General features: G+C 39.4%; 1 protein-coding gene and 1 pseudogene across 1 annotated transcript; both read right to left on the bottom strand.

The window, feature by feature from the left end:
• Positions 1 to 3,468: 3,468 nt before the first annotated feature.
• Positions 3,469 to 5,679, bottom strand: LOC110057741 (carbohydrate sulfotransferase 1-like; annotated as a pseudogene).
• A 2,508-nt stretch (positions 5,680 to 8,187) lies between these two features.
• LOC110057714 (ubiquitin-protein ligase E3A-like) lies at positions 8,188 to 20,376 on the bottom strand. Its single transcript, XM_020764300.2, has 12 exons — positions 20,242 to 20,376; positions 20,059 to 20,100; positions 18,428 to 18,627; positions 16,945 to 17,993; positions 16,023 to 16,167; positions 14,759 to 14,964; positions 13,907 to 14,071; positions 13,152 to 13,205; positions 12,330 to 12,431; positions 11,525 to 11,598; positions 10,788 to 10,931; positions 8,188 to 10,107 (listed from the first exon to the last, which is right to left on the bottom strand). Exons 1-12 carry the CDS (start codon positions 20,295 to 20,297, stop codon positions 9,987 to 9,989), a joined length of 2,358 nt encoding a protein of 785 aa, XP_020619959.1. The 5' UTR covers positions 20,298 to 20,376; the 3' UTR covers positions 8,188 to 9,986.
• Between the last annotated feature and the right edge of the window lie 48 nt (positions 20,377 to 20,424).

The raw sequence follows: 20,424 nt of genomic DNA, 5'->3' as shown, positions 1-20,424 counted from the left end.
GAATATTCAGAGGGCAGCTTCTCGGTTCTGTAAAAATCACTACAGGCATACCTCCAGTGTAACGGCAATGATTAAAGAGTTGGAGTGGGATCCATTTAACAAGTTGACGTCAGTTTTTTATGCGTCTGTCCTCTTATTGATGATATATTGCGTCATAACATTGTCAAAGTGGCTGTGGAACCACGAGCCGCAAGCGAGTAGTTCCGCAGACAATGTTATGACGCAATTTATCATCAATAAGAGGACAGACGCATAAAAAACTGACGTCAACTTGTTAAATGGATCCCACTCCAACTCTTTAATCATTGCCGTTACACTGGAGGTATGCCTGTAGTGATTTTTACAGAACCGAGAAGCTGCCCTCTGAATATTCTCTATCTTTCAAAATAACATTGATGGTACGGATCCCTAGCCTGCGAACGCAGACGTATTTCCGGCCGCCGCTTGTCTCCGCCGAAAATAACGTCTGCAAACCCGAGCCAGGAAACGATTTCTGTGACGTAATGACTCAGTTTTGTTTCTTTTTGGCCAATCAGATTCCACGACAGAATGAAACTCGAATGCTCCTCGCAGCGAATACCTCGCGCAGTAGTTCTGGGGCTACTTGAGCTAAACTGTGATTGGCGTAAAATCCCTACGCCACAGAAATCGTTTCCTGGCTTGGGTTCGCAGACGTTATTTTCGGCGGAGACGAGCGACAGCCGGAAATAGGTCTGCGTTCGCAGGCTAAAGGATCCCACACTACTGTTGCATATTCCATTTTGGGTCTATATAACGGGCCTTTTCCAGTGTTCTCTCGACTAAGCGGTTCTGCCAGGCAAATGGAAAGAAGTTGTAAATTCAATACAATTTTTAAAGTCACCCATCAAAAGAGCCTTTTGAACGAAATAAGCTCAGGGCTTCAGGAACTTTAACGGTTTAGTTTTAATTTTAGTTGACCCAGTGACTGCGCGCAAGACAAAATCTGTGGGATCATGGTCCTTGTACCACTTGTGACGCCATTATAGTTTTCACGACAAAAAAATTCTTTTTTTATATGATGTGATGATAGTGATATGCTGCATATTCTGGTGTTCCTCGTCTAGTAGAGGTAGCACGAAAATTGGGTCAACGAGGGGAGGAAGGGGAAGTTTCCAATTTCATTGTTATTTAAAACTCGGTTAAAATCTTCGGTAATTACAGTGGTATACTAATCCAATAGGCGATTTACATGATGGCGTCATTTGACTACAACTACCAGAATCCTTCACTTTTTCTGTTTCTTTATGCTAATGAGGGCAATTGTTATTTAAACCCCACAGGGAATTCAAAATTTGAGTAATAATGAAGAAACGAAAAGAATTCTGGTAGTTGTAGACAAATTCCTTGAATAGGTTCTGCAAGTATACGCACTGGGGCTAACTCGCTAGGGGATTAAACATCATTATTGCTTTTAACTTCATTCTTCTTACTATCACCGACTTTGTCCCATTTAACCCATTGACGCCTGCACCGGCCGTAACCGGCCGTGATGAGCGTTGGCCTTTGTTCCAATTCTGACGTCATCACCTTTGACCAAAATTGGCATCATCTATACTCAAGTTCTGCAGGAGGAAAAGATCTTCCCAGCAATACTCAGATCAGAGTGATGGGCTCAATGGAGCCTGAAATATGCACGAAAATGCTTAGATCGGAGCAAAATTTCCTGCGACTACACTATTTATTTAGTTATTTATATAGTTATTTATTTATTTATTTATTTATTTATTTATTTATTTATTCACATATATCTATCTATCTATCTATCTATCTATCTATCTATCTATCTATCTATATATATATATATATATATTTATTTATTTATTTATTTATTTAACTTTATTTATACACGGGTAAAACATCAGGACTTAAAGTAAGCTACTCCATGGTAAAAATAGCCCGTCTCGATGATGCTTTCTCAGAATTTTTCAAACTGGAAGCATGCCCGGTGGAAGATCAATCACTGCAGCAAAAAGATAAGGAAAGGAGAAAAAGGAAAGGCAAAAAAAAAAATGAAAAAAAACGAAAAGCCTAAAGACGTAGGTCACTTTCTCGTCCAAAACCGAAATTTTGATTTCTGCGCATGCCCGAGAAGAAATGACATAAAACGCGATGCTGGTGGCAGGAAAGGGATGTTGTCATGTTGCAAATGCCTTTTTGAGTAGAGTGGAGCTAATTTGACTCATATCTGGGCTGGAAATCTCCAAATGACTGAAAAATGCGTTTTTGGCAAAACGCTCCGGGAGTCAATGGGTTAAAGGAGTTACGTCATGGTTTGTGTATCTTTAAAACTTTAGCCTAAATTTCTAGTTTGTAACCCGTGTTAATCTTCTCCATCCTTAACCATACTTGTTCCTTTATGAATTATTATTACCGGTATGTCTACGATGTTTTTCTATCTTAGTGAACTATTTTCAGGTTTCTTTTAATTTAAAGGCAATTTTGTACGTGGTCAGAATAACCGTGAAAAAAAAAAACCGAGACTGGGCTCCTTTAAGTGTATCGAGAAGCAAGCTTGAGTCAGTTTCATAATTGGCCGTTAAAATTATTCAAGCTACACGGTTTGACGGTTTTGTAATTTTTGTAGTTTGTCACTCAACTGATTACTTAAGCCATCCCAGACGGGGCTACAGTTATCAAAGTGAAGTTGGATTAAGGCATTATAAATTAGTACCACGGTAGATTGGGAGATGAGGGACCTGATTCACCTCAGGGCACCTGAAAATACCTTTTTACTCATTTCGTAAACATGATCAGACCAGGAAAGCTGATTGTCGATAATCATACCCTAATGATTTAGCGTGATCAACTCTGTTGATTAGTTGGTTTTCTAATTTGATGTTGATTTGTCATAGCTTTCGGCAGAAAGTTTCTGGTGAAAGCTCAGTTTTTCGCCATATCAAGCCTAATCTTATTGGGTTGTAGTCAGCAATAAAGATCCATTAGCCCTGAATTTGTCCCTTTAAATTTTTTGAGGTCAGCAAGAGTGGAACCAGAATTAGTGATGTAGGTGTCGTCTGCTAACAATTTTGCGCAGGCTGTGTCAAGGCTATATACATTAAGAAAAGTAGTGAGCCAGGTACACTACCCTGTGACACTCCGCAGGTTAGTTCGCTTACACTGGACAATGCTCCGTTGACATTACATTTCTGGTTTCTATTAGCAAGGTAGGAAGCAAAACATTGTATGGAGCTCTGATCAAGTCTGTAATTAACAAGTTTTCGTAAAATGATTGCATGATCGATGGTATCGAGGTCGATATATACCACGCCATTTAAGAGCTTGTTATTTATATTAATTGACCAGTTATTTGTTGTTTCAAGTAGTGCTCATTGTGCTATCGAGTGATCAAAAGCCAGATATTGATAAATGTTCAGGAGCTTGTTCTTATCCAGGCCGTACTTTGGAAGACTGCATACAGGCACTATATATACTGATAATTTTAAGCAATTCTGTGCCAAAGGTAGAAAAGACATTTTTATTAAACAATCAGACTTTAATGCGCCCTCGATTCAAACGCAAAGCAAGAATGTGACGGATTTTAAGTTTAATATAATTATAGAATTATGTTATTAGAATTTTAAATTATTAGAATTGTAGAATTGTTAGGATTGTAGAATTATCATATTATTACCGTACGTATTCCTGTTTTCATTGTATGAACACGACCCCACAAGCAAACCTATTGCGCTAAACTAAAACGTGTGTAAATAAAGGATTGTTGTTGTTGTTGTTGATAAATTTGTTGGTAGATGATTTTCTCAAAAATGTTTGAGACAACTGGCAATACAGATATTAGTCGAAAATTGTTTAAAAATTTTCGTTAATATGAATGTCCAACAATGGACCTTCATATTAACGCCATATGACTTCCTTATTACACTTACATTAATCTAAGCTTGCCATCAGATGCTTCGAAAATTTCATACACGAAAATATGCTTGGATCGCATAGGTTATAGGCAGAAGCATATCAGCTAGACTAGGTGATATGCTTCTGGTATAGGGTCATGTAGAGTTACTAGAGTTGCTCGCCAAACAATGCAGTAATTGCCTTTGACCTAATTAATTTATATAGATATACGCCATTTCTAATTTAACTAGTGAGGTATTAGCAATATTGTCAAACACTTTTATCATGAGCCTCTGGCTCGGGGGACTGAGAGAACACCCCCCGTGTAATTTGACATGAAATAAATTATCTTATCTTATCTTATCTTATCTTAAACATGCAAACAGCGTCTTACGTTGTAAACGCAGTAAATGGCTACACTACAGTCTCCCTCCAATCTACTACACTGACTATACTGGCCTCGGCTTTAATTTGTTGGCGCCAGTGTAGTAATCGTTCACAGATTCTCTTGTCCTTGTGAATAGCTTGGTTGCTTATTCAGTTAGCCATCTGAGAGTTTCAAAATCCTGTCAAGGAGACGAATACTCAGATTTCTCTGCATCTCATACGAATAATCCAGCGGCCTGTATCCTAACAGTTTCATAACAGGCCTGCAATAATGCTCAATAATGTTGATTTCATGCGGTGAAACCTTCCATCTCCACCGGTCCGCCCCTTCCCAGGAGTCTTGTCTCCACGGTGCTGCCTTTTGTTCGCTCTCGGTCTTCGGCTTGTGCGACGCTAAATAAAGCCAGTCACTCAAACCTTTATCCATAGGTAAACCAGCAAATTCCAGGATACTTGGAAGTACTTTAGAAGGGTTTTTGGCTAGATCTTCGTACCGTAATATCTTGATTCGTTTTTTCCACCTCGGTGGGAACTTTCTGATGATGTCTAGGTTAAATTTAGTTTGCCTGCAGTTCTCATTCGCGAACTTCCTCGTCGCCGCCAGGCTAGTCTTGTTCGCTTCACTATAAAATCCCACCGCTTTGGACGAGGGAATAATCCCTCGTGGATCTCGGACCACAAATAGCAGTTTGCAATCAGAGTCCCTCAAAGAATCGCACACATTAATCAACTGTTCCACGCTATTGTTTGGCATTCTTCCAATCAGAGCTTTCATAACAGTCATGCTATATTTCTTTTCACAGATTTCTTCCAAAGTCTTCTGATCGAACGTTCCTGGACAATCCTGAATATTCCACCTTGGATCTGTAACATTATAACGACAAAAAGGCGGCGAGGACAGAGCAATGCTAGCTTGCTCGTCTCTTGGATAGTGTCTTGTTACTGTTCGATAGTAATGTTGTATATCATTGGCGTGTTTGGGGGACACAAACTTGCACCGGAAAACACCTTGCATCCACTCAAAGCTTTTCTCTTGGTAATCTCTGTTAAAAGGCGCTACTCCTCCGTGAAGGCGTTCCACGGTTTGATAAGGCTCGAACAAGTAAAATACAGACGGATGATAGTTGAAAATATTTCCCGTGAAGCTGGAGCCAGACCGACCATGAGCGACAATTATTAGATTCTGTCTTGTAGTCGATTCTTTAACCGCATCAGTTGGGCTGAAACGCTTGAATTCTTCGCGGATGTCAGCACCATTCCCCTTTGGTAATATGATAAAGTATTTCACGGACAATAGCAGTAAAACGACAAGACTAGTATATACAGGCCTGTCCGTGTGGTAAAGCGAAAACGAAAGCATCGCTGAATTCTCCTTCGAAAGATCATTATTTATCAGGATTTCGTCACCTGCCTTCTTGTGTTTTTAATGCGTTTTTTTTTTTTTTTTTTTTTTTTTTTTCAACCAACTATTGACCTTTTCTCGACAACCCTGTCAAGTCTGGACCATCGACAAAACATCTGAAAAGATTTGATTGGCCAATCATTTTGTTTATCGACTTGCAACGGTAACGATTCTTACAATAGTATTAATGCTACTTACTTGATTGACCAATCATGAAAGAGGGCAGAATACAAATAAATTGACTTTGGTCACGTTTGTTCCATTATTTTGCCAAGTTTTCTAGATGCGGGAGAAGCAAATGAATAAAAATCGCCAAATTTCAGTTCCTTTTTTTATTTTTTCCTGATACATTTTACATTTCCGTGCGGTATTTTCAGTAATGCAGTATGAAAAAGTGCAGTTTTGGTGCATTTCGAAAAGCAAATTCCATTATTTGGCTCATAAAAAGATTTTGGTCTAACTACTTCATTATTGAGACGATCCGGTTTTCCGAGGATGTTTACTCACTGGCAAAACCATGGCTGATTTATTGAATAACCCAACGAAAACTATCATGGCGGCTATCGTAAAAGTTCAGCCGTTAAATACTGTCTGGACTGCTTTCATTGAAAGTCGGAAATCATCACTCAGCCCGACTAATTTTGAATACACACACGCGGCGTTTGAATTCAAAATATTGTGAATTAATAAGTATAAGCATCTGAGGTGGGGAGGGGGGGGGAGGGGAGCTAGGGGCGATTTTTTTTTGCACATGAAAGACAGGAATTTCGGGGATGGTCCGTCACGAGCACGTGCTCAAAATCGCATTCAATCGAGTGAGATTTATAATGTTCATAAAAATTAGGGTGCTAAGACTGCGCAGTACGGACTGGAAATCATCTTTAAGGTATCAGTAAGGGGAAATTTGTAATTTTGCATAATTTTACTTTTTTAAGCGGTTGGATAAATCTTAAAGTAATCTTTTAAATAAAAAAAACTCCACGAAAAAATCTTATATCTGCCGCTAGTTATTGCGCGAGAAAGATTGTTTTGCATATTAATTACTTAATTGAGAGTTGACAAGTTCTGTCAAATTAATTAATTATCGAGGCAAGAAGTCACATGACATCAAGATCATGCTGAGTTGACACGCGATTCGCGCGCCATAATCAGTGCCGGATGCCTTCGAGGAAGACAGAGCGATCTTGCCCGTTTTCATCGGCTAAAGGAAGGCCAAAGAAGGCGAAAAACACTTTCAACAAAGAGTGGGCCACTAAATTAGCGGAAAGCGGCAAAAGGTTCGTTTTACAATCAAGAAAAATTGCTGGATGAACGCGACAACGATCGCGATCACGAAGCCAGCGAGCAAGCCGAAATGAGCGCAAGCCGCGCTAAAATACTGTTGCAAGAAACTGTCGAAGTAGAGGAGATTGACGAAGAGAAGTGGACGAAATTGAAAGGCAGATCGATTGTACAAAATTAGAATCAGCAGTGCAACATTTTTTCTTTTTTCTTACCCAGCTATTGTCATTTCTTCCAGTATCTTTGCCTTTGCATCAACACCAGTCGATGTAGTCCCGTTTACGGCGTTCTCTCCAGCGTTTCCCTTTGTGCACTTGCATTTTCTCGGGAACCTTCTACGGGCCTTCGGCATGTTAACAGTGACATGGTCATAATTTTGAAGATTAGTCAATCGATACGTAAAATTTCGAACGCTAATATAGTAAATCAAAAGATAACTTCACGTTTACTAACTTTGGAATTCTGACTTCACACATGAAAAAGCGGTTTATTCACTGGTGAATAATTTACAGCGCGCCGTCGCGGAAATTTGTACCTGTTCCATGTTAACTGTCACAGTCCTATTGTTATACAGAAAGTTGATTCCTCTGCGGAGTCTCCCTTGGTGTGATAATCTCATAACACTTGGATGCCGCCGAATTTTATTTTTTCTGTTTCTCGTAAGTAAAAAATAGGCGAGTTGTACGTGCATTTCGAGTTCCAGGTCGGCAGCCTCTGGACCAAATTGGCTGAAATTCGGAGAGAATGTTGTCAGAACGAACGCCCAACAAAACCTTGTCTGCGAATTCTGATTACTCTTTTCATTAAAAAGTTATGCCTTTTTTTCCCGGGCAGTCCTATTTTTTCCATTTTCTAACTTTATCCTCTTTAAAATAATAACAAACGCATGTGCCAAAAATCTGAGACACGGTTTTTGAGGTCAATGTGTGAAGAAACGGATGTCATGTTGATCGTTTTCTCCGACCTAAATTTAGCGGGCGTATACCTTGATTTATGGGTTCGTGAAGCTTTGTAAATATATTCACATTTTCGAAACACGGTAAATTTTTACCGTTTTAAACAGGTCAGGTCATAATCTGTAGTTATTAAGCTTCCAGTAAATATACGGTTTATATGGGTTTTTGTTAAAGCCACGAACGCTAGAGCGGACCGCGCGCGGATGGTCAAATGGGTTATACTGATACCTTAACAAGAGCTAAAATTGCAAGGGACGCGAAAATTAAGACAAACCACACATAAAGCACACCAGTATTGACAGATTTAATGTCCACTTAATTTTCAAAAATACAGCTTTATTTCTTACTTTGTTAACTGAAAAAAATTATCTCCATATCTACAACTAAGTGGAAAACCAACTGATCAACATGTCAGGAAAAACGTGTCCCCACTTGGATGACTTTGTTTTCGTTTTTTAAACAAGAACCAAAGCGAACCGTTTTTAGTTTGCAAACACTATGCTAAATACCCTACAAGACTAATAGCATTAGACTTCTAAGAACTCTCTACGCCGATCGGAAATTTCATTTTACACTATCGTTGCTGTCAAGTAAACTGGTTCATGAGAAGAAAGAAAATCATCAACTACAAGATATTTTCTCATTTTTTCTCAGGACTGGTCGAGTGGACCAACGCGTGCGAAAATCACCTCGCACGAGAAGACGCGACGCGCGAGGAGGCGATATTCACGCGCGTTCGTGATCTCGTCCACTCGACTTACCGCATAGCCGTAGTGTTTTTCGCCATGAGAATTTTGATATCAATAACTTGATAGAGTCAAAAAGGCGTAAAGGAACACTTCATCAAGAAAAAGCCTCCTTTATAGATACCTTGGCCAAAATCTATTAGCTTTCTGCGCAGAACGTTATGGCTTGTCACGCACTTCTTGTGGGGAGACAAGACTGCGTAACGATCTCGAAGGTCTCTTAACTACAGAGTTCGTACTACTCACTAATGATGGAATCCCAGAATTTTTCCATGAACCACGTAATAACATTTTAACGACCCAAAACGCAGGGTTTTCATGGGGTAAATATTTTAAAGAAAGTTGCTTTACCAGCAGCTGACCTACGAAGTGCTTGCAAAAAAAAGGGAAAATGACAGCATTTCTTTAATGACTATAAAATTCAAGGAGTTTCCTACGAGTATGTGGAAAAAACAATTTTCAAGGAGTTTTCGAAAGCCCCGAAGAAAAAATTTACAATTCCAGGAGTTTTCCAGGAGTTCCAGGTGCAGCGCGAACTCTGTTATTAGTGTAATAAATTTTTCTCGTTCCTATAAAATACCTTGAACTAAGCCATCCCGGCAGACTGACTTACTAGACGAGCTGTGCTTTTCCACTTTCTCCCTCTCCTTGTCAAAAGGACGAGAAATACTGTAAGAAATATCCCTAGACTTTTGATAACATTTGAATCTGACCACACCAAAAGTTATTTTCTTTAGCAGACACTAAAGTTATTTTTTAGCAGACACATTAACAGACACAGACACCCAGACAGCTATTTCCTAACAATGTGCGCGCGCATCAGGTTTGACTTTACCTTACTTTTTACCCCGAAACGAGAATTTTCTGTTATGTAAGAGTGGAATAGAAAGCGCATGCCCAGTTAAATCATTTCCTTAACATCAGTTGATTTCAGTTTTATCACCCATTCATGGAGGGTACAGCTAGTAAGCAGACCTACGTTACATCTTCAATTCCGAAATCCCCGAGGTGAATGAAACGATGCTTTCCCTTAATAACGTACTGATCGTAAAAGTAACATTGGCCAGCGATAAAACAGTTACGCACTGCACTCTCGTGGTATACCATGACTTGATATCCCCACCCGTTACTTGATCAGTCACGTTGTAGTCTACGCAAAGACTTGCCAGTTTTGCGTGTGCATCTAGCTATTCCTGTCACTGGTAGGATATTTCATAACATACCACTCGAAATTACTCCATATCTAGACGCTATATCCAAAGTAAACACAGGTTCCTTTTAACTTCTCCATTTACATTTTTGTCTGTACTGTGTTGCTCATTCAGCCCCGTTCCTTTGTGTCCTCTACAGCAAACCAAAGCCCTTGGCATGCGTGATGGCTTTCAGAAGCCTTTCTTTCAGCTTTCCTCTGCTCGAGTATTCCGGGAGCAGGAGGACATTAAAACACGTGTGCGCGGTCGGAAGCCTGCAAGGGAAACACGATAGTTACAGCGATTCATTGCAGTGCAGCGTAATCCAACCCAAAGTGGAACCAACTCCCCCCCTGCCCCCAATACAACAAATTTATTTTGTACACACGATTGACTCTTAGAGCTGGACAATTCCGGGACTACCTGGCTGTTCACATCAGACAACTGTTCGCGTTAAAGAGGGTATAGTTAAACCAATAAAACTTGGTCGGGATCAGCCAGTTGATCATGTCCACCTTAGATAGATGACCACGTTACAAGTACGGGTGAAGGTGTCTGTATTTGACAGAGTTGATTCAGTGAACACTGACTGAACTAATACTAAGTAATGTAGCAAACGCTGATTTACATATAAGGAGCAAATTTACGAAACGAAAAGGGCTGTGTTCGCCTCCGAAAGAGGCGTCTGGGGTTCGAGCTGAAAAAAGCCCAACCTGTTGACCTAACAATATCCAATCAGCAAGCAGAGTGAGCTTTCAAACTGTACTCACGTCAGCTTGACAGAATGAGATGTGTGATACAACAGCCGCGTTACAGTATGTTTCTTAGCAACTTTACGGAAAATAAGAACCGTTAACCACACCAATTCTCCAAGGTATAATTCTATCTTTGTTTCACTCTCTAATGACAATTTGAAAGGGAATGGTAAAATACGCGTTACATGTACATGTCTCACCTGTCTGAATCAGGACCATTCTTGGCAATGATGAGACGAAGCTTTGAGAATCCTCCAACGGGGATTCTATCACTTCCCGTCGTGAACATCAGCAGCTGTTTCTTCTGCTCCAAAGAGAAGCTGTGAACTACTTCCCAAAACCACCTGCAAGCACATCATGCAAGTTAACTATAATCAATAAATAACTTCATCTAGGTGTCAAATGTATTTAGCACTGTTGTGCTAATTGGGAACACTGTAAACAAATAAACAAATATGAAGTTTCGTGAGATTAATTCAAACTATAAAATGATGGTTCTATCTGTCTTCCGATTATACACTGTGTGGCTAGATGTTTTGCAAAAGGCTGTGATGCAACAATACATCAAAAATGATGTCGGAAATAGCCTGACTTGCCACAAGAGCCTTTCTCTGCATCGCGAGATTAGAGCACCTGACCTGTGCGAGGATGGTTCTCGGATCGACCTCACTCAAGGACTCAGATTTCCTTCTCTGTACAACTTTTACAACAAGAACAACGTTCTCGTGAAATATTTACAGAAGTATTTGAGCATTTCACACAAGTCACCAGACTAACAAGGCAAACATTCTAAACTCTTCAAATGTAGTTTCCTTAGCATGTAAAGCAGTATGCCCAGCTAGGGGCAACAAGAGACTGCTGCATGTGTCAGCTCTATTTCACTAGCCTTAGTTGAGTTACTCAGCTTGTAATGGCTTCAAACCCTTAGACATTGTACCTGATCAATGTTGAACCCTCAGTAAGCCCATTGTCATATTCAGTGGACTTCTCTAGAGCATCAAAGTCAAAATCCTGAAGGACAAAAGTATAGCCAATGATTGAAGAGAGAGATTATATACCAGATCCCACTTGTAAACTTTAACCCTCTCCTAGGCTTTCCGATTGGGGAAGAAAACTAATCAGGTCTCCCTAACTTGATTTTTCTTGGGACTCAAACAAAAAACTGTCATTAAACCAGCCAACATCGTTGGATTTAGATGAATTTCCAGTAAACTGTAAGTTATTAAACTGTACTAGTATTTCTCATTTTTAGCTCTTATTAACCGAGCAGGAGGTCTGTATGGGAGAATCTTGACCGAGGTCGGGAGTACAGACCGAACGCAGTGAGGTCTGTACACACGACCGAGGTCAAGATTCTCACATACAGACCGACTAAGTTCGGTTAATAAGATGTTTATTATATGGCAAACAAGAAAAAAATAAATTCGTTTAATGTAACTGGTTTGTACAAGCTGACATTTTCCTTGCGAACGGCGATGAGCTTAACTTCATTCTGCCAAAGTTTGGAAGAAAATAGTCAATATTTTTGTTTTTAGTTTGCAACTTTTTCACGGCAAAATGTAATCGTTCGATATGCCGGTCTAGACGGGAAAATCTAGACCGCGGTCAATATCGATTTCAGCCAATCAAATTCGTGAATTCGGTAGTTCCCAGTCCTTGTGAGACACAGCCATATAATAATACACAGATATTGACCAATCAGCATCAAGGAATATACTTCAAATTCCGTGCAGGTACAATACCTGACAGCCAGACACCAGCAGCTCCACCTCATCCGGACGGAAAAACGTTTTGAGAGGTGATTCAGACACCACCATGTCAAAACCACGCTTGAATGCTTTGAACTGTTGAAACAAATTTTAACAGCATATTCACCAGAAGCCTCAACTTTGTTTGTTATTGAATTTGATGTACCCCTTCCTTGTCTAATTGAAGGATATAACCTCTCCTCTAGGCTTGATTACCAGCGCTGAACTTGGGAAAGGAGTGTAGACCGGACACGAGAGGGCTGCAGAAATTGAGCCTACTTCTCCTATCCAAACCCAGAAAAAAAACAGGGGCTCTTTTCTTACAAGCGTAAAAACACACCTTTCTGGGTGCAGAACATTCAAATATTTACTAAGGGAAATCACTGCTAGAGTAGTGGTTTGCTTCTCTGTTTGTTTTTTGCTCATTTTTGTTTGTTTGTTGTTTGCTTGTTTTGTTTGTTTGTTTGCTTGTTTGTTGCATCTTCCACAACTCAGTGGTTTTACAGGTATAACCAGTGGTGTATTAATGCTTCTATTTGCTTGGCTTGCATCCAGGATAAAATATCTATGGTTGGGTTGGCAAAGGAAGCCCGTTTCCAGTTGATTGCATACACAAGCCGCAACAATATCGTAATATTATAATAACGAGCATCAGGAAAAAGTAAGGAGAGATATTTCACAGCTGCACTTGTACATATTAGGATGTACTTCAAGAAAATGATCATACAACAAATTCCATGAAGAAGTGGAGATCCAGTCAACAATAACTGAACAGTTACTTTATGCCAGTGTTAAAATTGTTGTCCATATTGTTACCTGTCTCTCAACTGACTTGTTTAGGATGAAATCAGCATACAGATTCACAAATTCCTGACAAATAAACCAAGTGCAATTTTAATTGTTTTGTACCCAAGATGAACATATCTATCTAATTCACCTTGCCAGGATCTGGTTTTCAGTGATTTTTCATCCTGAAAAGACAAGGTCCTTCATTGCCATGGTTTGCTCTCTCAAAATTGTTAGCAATGCAAACAGTATTGTAACATGGAGGAAAAGTCAAACTTCTTTAAAATGGACAGCTATGTGGCTGACCAAAGTGACTGTAGTACAGAAGTGTCTCTATAACTGTGGTCACAGGTACTAGGAGGTTTATGTGTTTTAGCGTAGTACAGACAGTATATCTAGCTGTCCATACAAAGATGTTCAACTGTCTCAAAAAGAAAATTGTTTTATTTTTTTGCTATTTATAAAAATTAACATATTTACAACCTATCAAGGTATAAGGCGAGGAAGCCCAGAGAAGCCAATAAGGCTTATGTGAAGGACTTTCTAAAGATACCTAAGACTTAACAAAAAGGCAAACTGAATTTGCTATGGCCACCACTACCTGGGGGGTACCCAACAAATTTCCACATTGGCTGTCATTAAGTCCAAACCCTCACCCTCTTATATAACATTTTTGGGAGAAAAGGTGACCTTTCTATTCCAGCTCTAAAGGAAATGACTGTCCCTTTCAGTACCCCCACCCCCACCCCCACCCCACACCCCTACCCCTACCCCTAATCACTTACCTGTCTGTTTTCATTGGTAACAGTGATCTCTGCTCCATTTTCCTTCAGCTCCTTGGTAAGTGACTGGCCAAACATGTCTGTGTATCCAATTGTGAAGTTACATATCATCTCACTCTCCACATCACCTTCATAATCCAGCAGATCTTGAAGGCCACTTGCAAGACTCTGTAGAGCACACATTTAAATTTGATCACACATGGTGATGACACTATCCAAACTAAACTTCAAATGGTGACTGGTGAAGAAATTAAACCCTTTTCATCCCAAATCAAATCTCTTGGTCGTGGTTCTAAATGTCTATTCCATGGTTTAAGCCCTACACATAGTATGTACAGCCATTCAAATGAGGGCTGCTGAATAGCACTTTCATGTAAAACTGTTTTTTATGTTGGATGAAACCCTACTGTGCGACCATTCAAATGAAAGCTACTGTGCAATACATTCATGTAATGCTGCTAGTTATGCTGTGCAAGGTAGACCTACAACAATTAATGTAACTTTATAGTACATGGAAGAAATCCCACCATGTGATCATTCAAATATGAAGTACTTTTATATGTTATTGTTTGATATGTTGCCCAGGGTATTGCAACTTTCAGGTCTGAGAATGAAAGTACTGTGTGTGGCTATTCAAATAAAAGCTATTGAGCAGTCCTTTGTGTTGTACTGTGCATCTTTTGATAATTTTCCAAAATAACATCAGAATTTTTTACTTCATTGTTGAAAGGTAGACAATGTGCTTATTGACTTCAGGAAAGAAGGGGAAAGGCAGGAAATCCTTTGGTTCTATGTGATAACATGCACATGTGAAGACCAAGATTCACGTACCACAGACTAAACCAAGCAACTTACAGAATGTGAATCCTTGAGGTCTTCAAATGTTCCTTTCTTGCCAAACAATTTTCTGTACACAACCATTGGAAAATGCACATCTAGAATGACATTGTTGTAGATGGCCAAGCCAAGAACCAGACCAATCAAGAAGAACTGTCCGTCTGTCTCAAAAGAGTTTAGATTGAACCAGCAGTAACGAGTGGCTTCATCAAAAGTAAACATCCCTGGAAAACAAAGTGGACAGAAATCTTCCAACAAAAGTTTCTAAATAATGATAACTGTTTTAAGTTACATTTCCTGGGAGACTGTTTCCCCAAGAGAAAAGCATGGTTACACAGTTAACAAAAAGAAAACATTATCCATGTCTCTACGAAATTGTAGAAACATGAGAGGAAGTCTGGGAGAATGAAAACTGTGGAGTCATTAACTAAATGGTTCATGTTTGCAAAGCAGCTTGGCAAACATGAGCCATGTATGTGAATGTTTCAACAGCTTTTTCAGGCTCTTCCAACTTTTTCATGAATGTTTCAAAACAGACAAACATGGAGTTTGATAGGAACACAAAGTAAACGTTTTCTGTTTTGTTTAGAAAATACACTGTACTGAGAGGAAAGAAAACTAAGGAAAATTGCTCATTTACTACATTTATCAAAAGTAAATTATCTCTGATTACTGGTATGATCATTATGTCAACAGTTCACACCAGTTGTGTACTTCTATAGAGTTACAGAAATACATGTAATATATCAAACACGAAAGACCATGTTTGACCACATTTTTTAACATTGAGAAGAGAGTTGACAATACAACACGAAGTGGAATATTTTTGACGAACTTCAAGGTGTGTGGAAATGTGGTCAAACACAGTCTCTTGTGTTTTATATATCTTCTCAGTCAAAACTAAAACCAAAGAGAAAATGAAAAAATAAAAAGGTAACTCTCTATGCTAATTATGATGAGATATACAAACCAGGGGTACTGGGCTCTGAAAACAATTTTGCCCACCTGGTTTGACCATCTATAGGCAAGTTTTCTTACAAACAAGTTCAGTTCAAAACGTTTTGGCTGCCTGTGCCCAGTTGCCCTCCGGCTGAAAATGTTAATGAAACCCTGTTAATGAAACACCATCAGGGTCCTGATTTCCTGTGTCTAAACTTGATGAATTATTAATGAGTTTGAGAACTTTCAGCCACACACTTTCTTATAGGATGTTTTACAACTGAGTTTGTAAACTTAGGAGGCATTTATTAACAGAAGTATCAGAAAAAAATATGATATTCACCATAATCAGGGTTGAATATTTCCTCCACAATCAGTTGAAAGAACTCCTTGGACACACCCCCTTCATCAATTCCCTGCTCTCCTTCAAACTCAACATAGAGCTGCTTCTTGAGATCTGCTGGATTATCTTGTGAAGTCATCTCCAGCTGGTTACACAAACAATATTTACATGTGTATAGGATACAAAGTGATGTAGGTAAGGCAAACAACTGGGAGGAGTTAACTACTACTGTAGCCATAATGAATCCGAAAAGCTCAAAGAGGGCTTTCCAAATTCAATGTGGTGGTTACTTTAACTTTAATTTTGAAATTTAGATGCTTGCAAATGCTATTTTCAGGGTTTTCCAGTCAAAATTTGTGCCTAAAGAACAATCAAACCTATGACTATATTAACCATGTTTTACGTTGAACAACCATTCTTTTACTCAACGGTCTCAATCAGAAAATCTTTCCTACTTATTATTGTTACAAGATATATGCTCTCCTCACTTGACTGAGTGAAATACAATAACATACTCAGCATTGACTACCTCAACATTTTGGCGGGGATGCTAGTTTGGCAAATGTGGAAGCGTGAGATCCAGTTCTGTGAAAAATGTCTCAGGCGTTGCATGACCTTTTGATCCCGCTTCCATTGTACACGGGAAAGGTCAACATGCTTGAAACTCTTGAAATGTATGCTCACTTTGACTCAGATGTTTAAGAAGGAAGCCTTACAAAACTTTCTGGGATCTTTTCATTTTTTAAAGTTTCTTGTCAAAGTTAATGGTTAAGTGAGATGAAAGTAGATGGCCAAAGATTTGCTAGTAGCAAGCTGCTATGGATGGCTACTGGCCGCAATTGACAGCCCTGCAGACAAACTGTGTTCTGCCCATTTGGCGTTAATGTTAAAGAAATTTGAAGGTACACACAACAATACTTACATTGACAAGAGCATCTTCAATTAGGTGATCTCGACGAACTTTGAGTCTGAGGTATGGCGTTGCATGTTGGCCCCTCACAAGACTGTACAGTAAAGTCAGCCGTCTCTCACTGTACATGCGCACACGATTGTCGTAAAACAAGCCCATGCTCTTGGTAGCAGTTGAAAGGATGAAGTTGTACTTCAGGAAAGAAAACTTGCCCTGTGAATCATTCTTAAAGTAGGTAAAGTCGCGGTCAACCTCTATTTGCTCATTTAATGGATCATTAACAAATTCTTCACATTTAACTAGTGGCTTGCGGCAATCTAACATATCAATTTTCAATTCCTTAACGAGAGGGTCATCATGATCGCTGCTTGCCGTAGCTCCATCATGGTTGTCGTTCAATGTTTGATCAAAATTTCCTCCTAATATACTAGCGTAATAAAGCATTTTCATAGTTTTCGTTGCAGCCACAATTGCTTCATCCTCTTGCACTGGCATGTTTCCTGTGGCACTAGGTCCTGTTAAGACTTGGTACGTAATCAGTTGCTGAAGAGTTTCAACCATGCACCTGATTTCCTTACTTGAAAACTGCGACCAGATATGGACTAAAGTTGCTTGGAATTTTACTGGGAGTAACGCCACAGCTTTGAGAAAACTAGGCAACGCCTGGTCTAAATATTCCGGACTCTGTAGCATCGTGTTTTCCATGATAATCACAAATTGATTCAAAAAGTTAGGATCATTGCTTGGTGCTTTGTATCGAAGTTCCATTTCAAGAGTTGGTGCTAAGGCAACCAGGGAGTTTATTAATGAATTCTCCACCGAGGAATCCCCTGTCTTGAAGAGAGCAGAATACATGTTTCGTACAGCTTCAATGTCAACATTGGTTCCCATGTTCTGTTTGCCAGACGAGTCTAACAAGAAACTTTTGTTCAGTGATTCAGAACTAGAAAACACCACACCGATGTTGTGCACAAGTTTCTTGTAGTTTCCCTCTTCCTGGCATGAATTCAGGTTGGACAGGAATGATTTTTCTGTGAGAAATGGGACCTCTTTGGCTGGGACTAAAATAAAGAAACATGTTCAGTCTACTTGAAAAAGAAATTTGGCCACTAAGTTGTAAGATTAACATTCAAAGGACAATTATAACTATTTCTATAGAAACATGAATTACCAGTTAGTGAATACACATAGCACTGGAAAAGTAAGTGGCCCCTTAGGAGAGCTTTAGCCATAATTTTTCACACAGTTTTCACCAATGTTATCTCAATTACCATAATGGGGAAGCGTAATACAATCATGCTTTCTCTTTGGGTCTCCTCGCTATATCCTATCACGTAAATATCTTCTTTAAACTGATTTTTCCCTTGTTTTATGTGTTTACATAAACAAATGACATGGAGAAAATACAATCTGCGGTGAGATTTGATGGGGAAGTCACACATGCAACTGCACAAGACTGCACAGTGTGTTATTTGCTGTACAAGTATATATGTACCTTTGTGATTTTTTTCTTGCAGCGGTTCACAAAGGCGAGCCTTCTTCATGAAAAGCTGCAATGCTAATGCTGCAGCATCGTCCTTTGAGGTTTGCTTTCTCCCGCTAGATGCACAGTATTCATTGCTACAACCCTGCACTCCACAGCCATCTGTCAGCTGGAAAAAATAGTTCTTGATTTTTTGTTCCGCTGCCCGTTTCCTGTATAAATAGATGAATAAAAATAATACAGAATAGCTTAAGTATTCTGGTCATTGTTCCCAAAATTGTTTTCTGCAGCTGCATTTTCAGAGGAAGCCAAACCTGATTTACTCTTACTATGTTCTTAAGTTGATTGCACATAAGCTGATAAAGAGAATCAGAAACTCTGAGTGGGAGCAGGCTTTTTAATGTGGCTAAATAATTTAGGCTAAGTTAAACGCAAAACAAGATTGCTGGCGGGCAGCTCCCTCAGAGTGGGTACAGAGGATTTGTGCCTGGGTGCCTGAATTTTATAGTTCGGCTTCGGATGTCCGTCATTCTGTGTGTTTTTCACTGCTGGACAGATCTTGCTAAGCTTTTCTCCCAGCCCACCCATGCCCCTTTGGGTTCATGGTAAGTACGTCAGTAAGTATCCTGTGTTTCCACTGTTTTTTCAGTGTGGCAGTGCCCGGTGGTTGCCGCTCAGTTTATTTTGCTTTCGGGCTCTACTATCCTTTCAGGCACCATTCCCCCAATTTCCTGCAGATGACCTGCCAGATAGATATCCAGGCATCCTGTGGATGCCCACTTCTAAAAGAAAATTGTTTTATTTTTTACATAATTTATAATTTACTTTATAATTTGTTCATTTGGACAGACACTAGATAGAACATTTTGGATGCTAAAGGCTTAAGGCTTGAGTGGGAGTAAGTGCAAAATATCTCCCAACTCCCCTTCCCTCCCCATTAAACTTTGACCCAGCAAGTGTGGCTATGGGGTTTTGCAATCAGGCACCCCCCTCCCCACTGATCCTTTATAGTACATACAAATGTCTACTTGTAAATTGTGTGTTTGCTTTTATTACCGCTTCTATGACAACTAATTAACTTACTTGTTGAAGAAAGTTAACTACGCAAATATTACACCTTATTTGCACTTGACTGAGTGACTTGGTATAAAAAAATAATGATTATATATGTGAGCTTAATATTTTTCTTTCCGAGTTGCATATCCAGTAACCATGTCCTATTCTACACCTCTGGGTCAATTTTGGAATCTTCTTTTTAAAAGCCTCTAAGCTGCTGCATAGAAGAAACATTTCTCAGCACTGTGTAACTTACAAGCATAAGCTTTAGTGTAAAACAAACAAGCAGCTCCAAAAACGAAATCCTCAAATTTAATGGATTCGTCATATGATAGAAGACATTTCAAACGTTTAGTTGCCAAGACGATAATGGAGGTTTGTGGAAGCTGCAGGTGAAAGGAAATCGTCTCGAGAGACTCAACTTGAGCGGAAAAAGGCGCCAACAAAGATAGAATAACAACCGATTCTTCGAGCTTGTCAGGGGTGTTAGAATCAACCGCGTGTCAAATTAAGATAATTCAGATCAATCGAACCCTTGTATAAAAGTTGTCACTTATATATAATATGCACAAATAGGTACTACTTACATGTCCACACTGTCATCACCATCAGTATCTTGGGTACAATTCCTTTAGAGTAGAATAAAATAATGAAAGCGACTTCAGTGCTTCAAAACTAACACGCAAATATTAGAAATCGACAGCAAACACCTCGGAATCGACCGGCTAAAAATGGCATTGTTGCAAACATGCGCGCTTGAATCAGTTTACCTGGACTCGTTGCGGCCGTCCTTACCATCCGATGAGCAATTTTTTTTGTTCGACATAAAGACTATTTCGCGGTGAAGTGAAATTTTGCTAGTTTGACAACGATAACGAGCATAAAAGTTTAATTCTTCTTCCAGGAAACTCGTCCATGATTATTCTTCAAGTCATGTGTGCTCCATGACTCAG

This window comes from Orbicella faveolata, unplaced genomic scaffold (assembly GCF_042242905.1).
Source record: "Orbicella faveolata isolate gen_17 unplaced genomic scaffold, um_ofav_v1 contig_35, whole genome shotgun sequence".
Classification (NCBI taxonomy): Eukaryota; Metazoa; Cnidaria; class Anthozoa; order Scleractinia; family Merulinidae; genus Orbicella; species Orbicella faveolata.
This window is presented reverse-complemented; position numbering and strand designations above follow the sequence as displayed.